Source organism: Erinaceus europaeus, chromosome 4 (genome assembly GCF_950295315.1).
Source record: "Erinaceus europaeus chromosome 4, mEriEur2.1, whole genome shotgun sequence".
Taxonomy (NCBI): domain Eukaryota; kingdom Metazoa; phylum Chordata; class Mammalia; order Eulipotyphla; family Erinaceidae; genus Erinaceus; species Erinaceus europaeus.
This window is the reverse complement of record NC_080165.1, coordinates 72,003,053-72,014,351: the sequence shown is the minus strand read 5'-3', so window position 1 is coordinate 72,014,351 and position 11,299 is coordinate 72,003,053. Positions and strand designations below refer to the sequence as shown.

The 11,299-nt window shown below is 36.2% G+C and overlaps 1 protein-coding gene across 1 annotated transcript in view; it reads right to left on the bottom strand.

The window, feature by feature from the left end:
- The window catches only part of MEP1A (meprin A subunit alpha), a 46,211-nt gene extending 39,793 nt beyond the window's left edge, over window positions 1-6,418 (bottom strand). The window contains exons 1-4 of the mRNA XM_060190820.1: window positions 6,353-6,418; window positions 6,246-6,270; window positions 3,168-3,208; window positions 2,537-2,612 (exon numbers count right to left, since the gene is read on the bottom strand). Coding sequence (XP_060046803.1) covers window positions 2,537-2,612; window positions 3,168-3,208; window positions 6,246-6,270; window positions 6,353-6,418 — 208 coding nt within the window. The remainder of the gene's footprint in view (window positions 1-2,536; window positions 2,613-3,167; window positions 3,209-6,245; window positions 6,271-6,352) is intronic.
- Window positions 6,419-11,299: the final 4,881 nt, after the last annotated feature.

The window sequence follows — 11,299 nt, the reverse complement described above, 5'->3', positions numbered from 1 at the left end:
GTCTATCTTTCTCTCTCCCTCTCTGTCATCCCCTCCTCTCTCCATTTCTCTCTGTCCTATCTAACAACAACGACATCAATAACAACAACAATGATAACTACAACAACAATAAAAAACAAGGGCAACAAAAGGGAAAATAAATACAAAAAAATTTTTAAATGAATAAACAAATTTCAATGTATTCATACAGGAGAGGATTACTAAATAGTGAAAAAGAATTGACTATCTACAACTATAAGTAAAAACTTTACAAGCTTGTAAAGATAAAGAAGGTAGGTTAAAAATAAAGCACAGTATGTGATTCTACTTCCCAGTAAATTTAATTCATATGGGCAGAGATAGTTTAGAATGGTAATTGGTGGGATCTGGGGGGTGGGGAATTTATTAAAAGGAAGCAAAAACCTTTTGCAACGATGAAAGTAAAAATTACATTTTTATTCATTTTCAAAAGCTATTGACTGATTAGTGTACACTGCTTCCTGTAACCACAATGCTTGCAATGCTGGTAAAGGAATTGTGTGCAAATACTGAAATCCAGTTAATATTGTTTTCTTGATGCAGTACTATGGAGCCATGCATTTTAAAATTGCAAAGGTGATTCTCATTTAGCCCAACATACTTGAGAACTACCACTGTATCTTGACTGCTACTACTTTATTCAGATCACCTGTCTTCCATCCTAATCTCTATTTATCGGTCAACTACCTACTATATAACTAAAGAGACCTTGATAATCTAGTATAGTTCATGGACAAACAGCATCAGTGTTACCATAGGATTATAAGGACTGGGGTTAGTTTTATTATACAGGCTGAATCTCAGACACGGACTTTGACTTACTTTGCATTTTGACAATATCCTCAAAGGACTCTTATTTAAAGTCTGAGAGCCAGTGATTTACACGTCACCAAAAAAGATAAAGATTAAATATCAGGTGAAAGCACCATACTGATACATAATATAGACTCAATATGTATGCTTGTGTTTTGATGGGAGTAGGGTAGTATAGGTATGACACAAAGGAAGTGAAATTGTAATAAAAAATATTTTCCTTAAACTTTATTCTTATAGATGGGGTGTGGGGCAGCTGTGCAAACGGGGTGGGTGGTAAATGCTGGGATGAGTTTAACTCAGTTTTCAAAAATGTAGCTAAAAACAATAGCATTTATTGACTAGATGTCTTTCCCCAGAAAAGGAACTAGAGGTAGCTCTGATAGAAAATACTGAAACATGATCTATATTTCCTTATAATGGGAGCAGCCTAGCAGCTCAGTAGGACTGAGCAACCATGTCCTAGCTTCCCCTCTCCTCCCTAATCCTCCTCAGTCTTTGGAAGGCAGACCTTCAGGCTTTGCATCATTGTGACTACTCAGCTATCTGTTAGCTGCTAAAGGTCAGCCAATGTTCATATGTGATTTCTCATGTTTATTTCCACCAGTGATTATTTTCAGTAACAAACAAAGCATAACTTGTTCAGCCATTTATCTTAAAAGAGAAAGAGAAGAGGGCTGGGAGGAAAACATAATGGTTATTCAAAAGAGTTTCATGCCAGAGGCCCTGAGGTGGTAGATTCAATCCCCAGTGCTACCATAAACCAGAGCTGAGCAGTGTTCTGATTTCTCTCTCTCTCTCTCTCTCTCTCTCTCTCTCTCTCTCTCTCTCTCTCTCTCTCTCATTAAAATGAATAAACAAATAACATATTTAAGAGAGAGAAGAAGAAAACTCATTAATACCGAAGAAAGACAAATATGAACTCTGGCATGTTTCTCAAGTAATGAAAAGGGAAGGTACCAATATTCTGCAAAGAGTAGCCCTAATACCATAGTTAGAAACAAAGTACTATTTAATAAGTTGTGAGGTCAATAAAATACATAGTTTAACATAGAGGATGCCTACTTTGTAGCTCTGAAGAAAGTTTCAGTGCTGTGGTGTATTTCCCTCTCCCTCATCTCTCTTTCTCTGAAAATTTTGACCTAGAGTGGTGAAACTCCAGTAAAGATGACAATGATGGTGATGACAATGATAATAATAATGTGCAAGCTTTGGGCTGAGGGGATACCTCACTGGATAAGGTGTTTACTGTCTATGTGTTTATCTATGGCTATGTGTTACCCAGCTTGGAATCCCAGCACCACAAAGGAGGTAGGTGTGTGACTCTCTATCTGCATGGGGGGGGGGGGTGACTAAAAGCGATTAAACTGTGTTCAAAAAGCTTGTTTCCACCAAAAAAAATATATATTAGTTGTAATGCCAAATTATATCGTTGTTATTTTGTTCTTTAGGGTGTCTCTGGTTTTATCAACATGTTAGTATGTTGTGCATTTTACAATTCATAGTATGAAGCTGTGTATCCAGACTGGCTAGGAAACACTGCTTCCATGTAATGCCATGCTTACAACTCATAAAATAAAGAATTGTCTGGACCTGGAAGCTCTTATTCATTGGAAGTTATTCTCAATTCAAAGATGATGAACTCAGGAAAAGCCAGGAGAAGAGTTAAACCTAAGTGCTTTTAAAAGCAGTTAACATTTATTACCCAGATTGTCAGCCAGAATGTAAGGAATGGGGAACTTCCATCTGGTGGTGGGGTCTCTCAAGCCATTTTTGGAGTTCTGTAAAAATAAAGGTAAAGGTAACTGGAAGGCTCGTCATTAAGAGCTCCTTGACTTCCTCCTCCAGTACATTCTTACACACACACACACACACACACACACACACACACACACACACACACACACACACACTGTCACACATCCAAAAATTCAGTAGCATTTATCTTCTGCTTATAAAAGCAATAGACCTTTTTGCAGATAGTGGGGGGAGGTGGAGGGAGGGAAAAGGGTAAGAGAGAGAACTGGAGTCCCTTCAATCTGAGATATTATTTTATGGATAGTGATGAATTCCTTTCTTTTTCTTCACTTATTAGGTAATGTGGATGGAGAAATAATTTAATAATTACAGATTCTTTTACAGTCTGCTAATTTTTCACTTTTTTTTTTTTTAACTTTACCAGACACAGTGGAAGTCCTCATTGGCACAGATTATAAAATATACTCGTTTATGTCTTCTGCAGTGCCCATCCCATGACTGGTCACAGAATAGAGGTTCACAGTCCTGTGATACAGCCAGTCCTAAGGAGCTGTGTTATGTCACCAGTAGATACTTACCCGCAATAGTATGTCCCCTTGAAAGAGGTCCAAGCCGGCAGCTAAAAAATAAATTTAAACCAAAGAAATGTTTTAATGAGCATCACTAAAAAGCATTTCTCAGAACAAAATTAACATTTCCATCATAAAACTTTAATTATCATTCTTTATGTGGTGAAACACTTTTGAAAAAATGCAAATATTTCCTCTAATTGAGTGAATGTAAATAGCAAAAAATTATAATTTACCATCATCTCCTCTGTTTCCATTATTAAAAAATAAGTATTATTTAAGAATCTAAGAGTAAGATGAATTAGAAGAAATTTTGTAGTTGCAGATCAGTGGTAGAACACAAGACCTGTATGAGATTAGGACCAGGCTAGGAGAAGAGAAAGTCCAAAAAAGCAAAAATTTGTAGTATAATTTTTTGATTAGAGATAGTAACATTTGGGGGTTGGACAGTGGCTCAACCAGCTAAGTGCACATAGTAATAAGCCCAAGGACCTGCCCTAGGATCAGGTTTAAGCCCCCAGCTCCCCACCTACACGGGAATGCTTCACAAGCTGTGAATCAGGTCGGTAGTGTTTATCTCTCTTCCTCTCTATCTCCCCTCCTCTCTCAATTTCTCTCTGTCCTATCTAATAAAACAGGAAAAAATGGCCACCAGGAGCAGTGGATTTGTAGTGCAGTTACTGAGCCCTAGTGATAACCCTGGAGGGAAGAGAGAGAGAGAGACAGAGAAAGAAGGAGAAGGAGTGGAAGAAAAAGAGGGAGAGGGAGAAGGAGAGGGAGAAAGAGAGAGTAACATTTTCCATCATTGTGTGTAAGGATAAGAGAAAGACCAGCGTTAAGGGCAATACTGACTTTCTGCACTTACAGATCTGGGAGTGAACTGCATTCATTGAAATGAGAAAAATCTGAAAAGAATGGGTCTTAGGAGAGAACACTAAGAAATATTAATTCAGGGAGTCGGGCAGTAGCGCAGCAGGTTAAGAGCACGTGGCTCAAAGCCTAAACCACAGGTGGCAGCAAAGCACAAGGACCAGCATTAGGATCCTGGTTCCAGCCCCTGGCTCCCCACCTGCAGGGGAGTTACTTCACAAGCGGTGGAGAAGGTCTGCAGGTGTCTATCTTTCTCTCCCCCTCTCTGTCTTCCCTTCCTCTCTCCATTTCTCTCTGTCCTATCCAACAAGGACAACATCAATAATAACTACAACAATAAAACAACAAGGGCAACAAAAGGGAATAAATAAATAATTTTTTAATGTTTAAAAATTTTTTAAAAGGAAAGAAAGATTAATTCAGCATTGTGAGGCACAGAGACACTATAACAAAAACATGACCATATTCTCTAGATTATTTTCTCAACCAATTTCTGGTTTGGAATCTGACTATGGGACTAACCCAGTCAATCCTAATAACATGGTTTAAACAATCACCTAAAAAGAGAAAGAACCCACATTGTAAAATGTTTTCATTGGAATTATAATTCAGAGATGTGCACTGAGTTGAACACTAAGGAATATGTCTGAGATGGAAGGTTTTTTTGTTTGCTTTTTATTAAATAACTGAGAATGAGGTTAGGATAACTTTAACACTAATTCCAACTCCATTTTAAAACACAGCAGTACTTCTGAAATCTTTCTTGAATGCTTCACTCTAAATGGGGAATTTAATGCCTGATTCTAAATTCTTAGGACACATTCAAATTATTATATCTATTTCTATTTTTACATTTATTTTTACATCTATTTTTTCTATGTATTTCTTATTTTTATTCTGTCCTTGCAATAATCCTCAAGATCTTTCAATGAAATGCCAATTATCCTACCTTTCCTATAAATAGACAAGGCTATAGACAGTTAATAAGGTATAAGATTTTTTTTACTGTGCTGTCTTCATATAACACCAAGCTTTTGAGCTATAAATCAGAACACCAGGTGAATCCCATTGCTACAACCTGTGATCTTTGCCTAGTCACCTTGACCACAAGGAGACTCCATCACTTTCTGCAAAATGTAAATAATACTTCATCCCACTGCAAGATTTCTGACAAAAAAAGTAACTTTTATGAAAGTTTTTGTAGACTATAAAAGGTTTATGATTACAGACTATATTTATTTTCTATCAATTTAACCAAAGACACTCAGAATATAGAAGCTCCTACTCATTTCAGAGTAGGGGGGAAAATCAGTTTCTCTTACTTGTTAATAATAAATGAAGAAGGTAGATTTCTTTAAGAAATGTTTGCAGATCAGATGTTGAAACCAAAACATCCTGACATCTAAGTCCTGAGCAAACAGTTGTTAATCTATATGAGTGGCTAGTAGGTAAATTGGGGTTTTTCTTCCACTAAATACTATTGTAAAGTTTTTTATTCATATTTTTCTTTTAGTAAATGGAATAATGATCTATTTTTCTTTTGCCTTTGAAAATGGAAACTCTGTGTGTGTGTGTGTGTGTGTGTGTGTGTGTGTGTGTGTGTGTGTGTGTGTGTGTGTGTGTGTGTTGCAGGGGTAGGTCACCTGAGCAGTGCACCTCCTTTGTCATGAGCATAAGTCTGGTCCCACCACACTTGAGGAAGAATGTGCTACGATATCTTTCCCTTTCTCTGTCTTTCCACCTCTGTCCTTCTGTTTCTATTTGAAAAAGTTCACTCAGAGTAGTGTAGCCCAGAAATGACAAAATAAAATAAACAACAAGATGGGAAGTGGAAACCTGGGCATTTCATAAACAAAAAAAAAAATTACATTTTTCTAGATCTTTTGAAAATTCACCAACTGTTCTAGAAAATCTGGTCATTTTTTTCCCACACCCCCATCTTCCATAAACCCTGAAAATGCTTACAAGCAACAATCACTATTTCTCCCCAAAGAAGTTCCCTCACTTTGAAGTTAGGAGATTTCCATCATTGTTACATCTAAACTTTAATTTATATTTAGGCATTAATAAAGCAGAAGTTGAACCTACCTAGATTGATTTCTGAAATATCCTTCTGTTCATCAAACTCTGCATCATTTACTGCTAGAAGTGAAAAAACTATTAGTCTTGCTCAACAAAGAAAGCTTAGAAATACTGTGCATTGCAATTAATTCTTACCATTGTTTTTAGGAAAATTCTTGATCTGAAAGAAAATATACAGGCAATTCATAAGATACACTATAATTAATATTTCTCTGTACCCAGAAAAGCAAAATATTACTTACAGATACAGCTGCTATGTGAGCAAAAAACAAAATGGAGAGAATACAAGTAGACCTAGTAGAAACCATTGCTGCAAGTGAAGGTATGAGCAAAGACACCCTGTGATAAATGCTTTTTGGACCTTGACTCAGCTGTCATATTAGAAACTTTGACCTTTACATATGTATTGTGGCACTAAAACAATGTAATCAAAGAAAATGTTATCGGCCTTTAGAGGACTGACTTTCAGTTTACCATAAAGGTGCAAATTCTAGAGACAAGGGTAAAACTTGAAAAAAAATCATATTTAGATGAATATATAAAACCAATAGCATATTTATATACCAGCAGTAACCTGTTCATATTACATATAAAATAAAACAAATTCATTTCATAATATAAGTAAAAATAATATGTAAAATCACTATAAAATGCTAAATTCTAATAAAAATTAAAGTTTTATAGAAATATTTATTGAAAATGCTTGAAGGACATAAAAAGATATATATGTATATTTATATATACATGTATTTTATTAATGAGATATTCATGAATGGGAAAACTCAAATATTAGTCTAAATTAGCACCAAACCTTCCTTCAGTGCAATGGGGGCCAGTCCTGAACCTGGGTACCATACATGGCAAAGAAATCTCCAAAAGAGAAATTTGCTGGCCTAATGACTTGTAAATAAAAATAAATAATAATAAAAATAAGAGCTTGCCAAAAGTGACAAACAAGAGGGAATGCCCAGAAAATTCACTATAAATACCAAAAACTAATCGAGATCACTGTAAAAGTTCCATCTTAAACTGACAAGCACATGCTTTAGACCAAACACCTTGAACTTTAGCCCATGAAAAGAATCCAGAGGAGAAGGAACCAAGATAGCTGCATGAAGGCAGGTCTAGTGTGCTTCTGCTTAAAAAATCTCTTCAGATCTCAATAGGTTTGAATAGAAAGTAGTCTACAGCCTGCATGAGAGGATATGCAAAGACAGGATGCAAAGAAATAGGAGTATTGCAATCTATGTGAAGAGTGAAGGAACAGAAAATAATATAGAACAAAACAAAGAAGATAGCTTTGAGTTTTCTGCCTCACCCCAACCCCCACCCCAAAGCTCACATCAAGACCTGAAGTCTGATGATTTAAGAGGGAAGAAAGTACATAAGTGTCTGCACTCTAGAAGAGACCCACTCACTTAGGCAACAGCTACACTCTCCCTAGTACTAACTCATTTAATATAACACTGCAACCCTAAAAATTAGTAGCTTCAACTACTCCTGAAACATGTCACAAGGTCAAATTGTTTCATATCTGAATAGCAATTTCAGATATTAAGGACTACTGCTTCTATAGGAAACCAGATGTTCTTTTTCTGGTTTTTCTGGAATTTCAGATACCCACTCCCTGGCCTACAATGGCCTGTGGCCAGAACTTTCATCCACAACAAGCATCTACATCTTAACTTGAGCAGTGTTTGCAGTGGAAATTCAGCAACTCTTAAAAGTACCACAACTATGGCTCCTATGAATAGAATTCAAATCTGACCTTGATTTCAGTGGCAACACCTATCTGACTAGTAGATAACTGTGAGAGAGACTTGTGGCTTTCTTTTGTTACTTAGGACTTGCCTGCTTAGTATAAGCTAACTCCGCAGAGGGATTCTTGTGAAGTATAGCTTCAGCTAGATTATTTCTGTACATTTCTTATAAGACTTTTACCTAGGACTCAGTTATGATTTCCACAGGATGAAGGCTCTACAAACCCTATACAGAGACAAACATTATATCAAGGAAAATCTGTGTAGACTTCCACAAGAAAACACTCTCACCACAAATTTAAGGCATACCAAACAGAACAGGAAGACAAAGAAAATTTTCTTGATCAAACACTCAAGATAGAAGACCTCAAAACTCCTCCAAAAAGTCAGAAGCAAGTAAAAATAAGTTCATCACTGAATTAAGAAAAGCTTTGGGTAGAAATATTAATAGAAATAGGGAAACAACAGATGAAACTCTAAGTGAAAGCAAGAGTCAACTTGAAGATGAAAATACTAAGCTAAAGGCTATAGCTGAGTTAAGAGTCAAATTAGCTGAGCTAGATAATGCAATAGCTGAGCTCCAGAGCACAACATCTGAACTAAGGAATGGAACTGAAGGAGGTGAGAGCAGAACAACTAGGGCAGAAAAGAGACATGAACAAGAATGAATTAGAGAAAACTAAGACTAAAAAAATAGATTAAGAGACACTGAAAACAATATCAAAGACATATGGATTGACATCAAAAGAAGAAATATAAGCATTATTAGTCTGCCAGAAGGAAAAGGAGAGTAAGGGAAAGAACACATATTGGATGATATGTAGCAGAGAACTTCCCAGAATAAACAACAGAGAGAGGGGCCAAGTGTTGACGCATTAGGTGATTGGTGGTAGAGCATCAAATAGCTTGATGGTAGCATATTTAGGGGCTTAGTGGTGGTATATCCAGAAGAGCACACCTGATACAAATGCACAAGTACCCTAGTTCAAACCCCTGCTCCCCACCTTTAGGGAGGAAGTTTCACAAATGGTAAAACAGTGTTGCAAATGTCTTTATCTCCCTCTCTATCTCCCCTTACCTACTAATTTCTCTCTGTCTTTACCAAAAATAAATAAATAAATAAATAATATCTTAAAAAGCAGGGAAGATATAAAGATTCAAAAAGCACAATAAGTTATAAATAGAATTGACCCAGATCTTGGTACACCAACACATACCATATTTAAATTGGCACAGACTAAAGATAAAGATTCTGAAGGAAGTGAGAGAATAAGTTTCATGTAGAGGAAATCCCATAACATTAACAGCAGAGTTCTCAATAGTAACTCTAAATCCAGAAGGGAGTAGATATGTATTAATATTCTACCCTACTATTGTAATTCAGACTAGAAGGAGGAATAAAAATATTTTCAGACAAGGAAAAATTGAAAGAATCAACTATCTACCTAACTTGATCTACAGGACTCCTATAAGCAATAACAACAACAACAAAAATGCCACACATAAGAACATATGTGACAAATTTAAAGCAATGACATTGAAATATATCAAATCTACAATATCAACAAATTGTCTAAAATCACCTATTAAAAGGCACAGAATAGGAAAAATGGACCAGAAAATACAACATAACCATGTGTTATCTGCAGTACTCCCATCTAACTGAATGGGACAAAAATAGACTCAAAGTAAGAGGAAGGAAAGCAATCATATGAGCTAGTGTGTTGTGACACAGCATGGGATTTCGAGATTTGGGGACATACTTAGTTTATGACTGATTAATGTAATTAGCATATGGCTGATGTCAGGCTGGTAAGACTTACATAAATTAAGTGATTTAACTCCAGGTGGCTGGAAGTCCTTCCCCTCTCCTTTGTTGCCTTCACCCTCCATGCTGTCTTAGCTCCCCAGAACCCACCATGCTGCCTCTCACTGAAGAGACTGAACACATGGAGCAGAACTTTAATAACTAGCATGGACTCATGGGCCTGGCCTCATCTTACCCTTGCAGATAATTGCCTATCTTACGGTACTTAAAATATACCATTCTGTACTGCTGTACTGCGATGTAATAAACCTTGATTGTTTTAAGCCCATGCCAAGCAGCTTGCAAAGTCTTTTATTTTTTAATTACAATAACAGTGGACTGAAAAACAAGGCAGGAACAGCTATAATCATATCTGCTACAATAAACTTTATTATAAATCAAGTCATAAAAGATAAGGGCAGATATTACATAATGCTCAGAGATCAACCAAGAGAACCTAACAATAATTGGCATTTATGTACTCAACGAAGGGTGCATCAAAATATGTCTAGCACTAACTTAGCAAGCTGAGAAAATGCATCACTAGCAACACAATATAATATCCATAGTATGAAACTTTAATAAGCCACTCTCTCAAGTGGACATATCAATCAGGCCAAGAATTAATAAAGAAACAAGATAATCAAATGAAGAGATGGATATATTAGCCCAACTGAGTATTTTCAAAGTACATCACCCCTAGAAAGTGGAATACACTTTTTCTCAAGTCCACACAAAACATTCTCAAGAATAGAATGCATGTTAGGTCACAAAGACAGTATCAACAAACCCAAGAGCACAGAAATTATTCCAAGTAACTTCTTAGAACACAATGGAATTAAACTGACTTTTTACAACAAACAGAAAATTAGAAAATGTCCCAAATTATGAAACTCAACAGTATGCTGCTTAACAATACTGAGTCAAAGAGGAAATTAAAGAAGAAATTTAAATGTTCCTGAAAACAAAATGAAGATATGAGCTATCAGAATATTTAGGGCCAACAACAAAAGTCCTGGACCAGATGGCTTCACAAACAAATTCTACAAAACTTTCAGGAAACAGTTAATACCCATACTTCTTAAGCTATTCCATAAGATTGAAGAAACAGGAATACTCCCTTCCACCTTTTATGAAGCCAACATCACCCTGATACCAAAAGCTGATAGGGACAGAACAAAAAAGGAAAACTACAGACCAATATCTCTGATGAACATAGATGCCAAAATATTAAACAAGATCTTGGCCAACCGGATACAGCAACACATCAAAAAGATTGTTCATCATGACCAAGTGGGATTCATCCCAGGAATGCAAGGCTGGTTCAACATCCATAAATCAATCAACGTCATTCATCACATCAATAAAAGCAAAGCCAAAAACCACATGATTATCTCAATAGATGCAGAGAAAGCCTTTGACAAAATCCAACACCCATTCATGCTCAAAATTCTACAAAAAATGGGAATAGATGGGAAATTCCTCAAGATAGTGGAGTCTATATATAGCAAACCTACAGCCAACATCATACTCAATGGACAGAAGCTGAAAGCATTCCCCCTCAGATCGGGGACTAGACAGGGCTGTCCACTGTCACCGTTACTCTTCAACATAGTATTGGA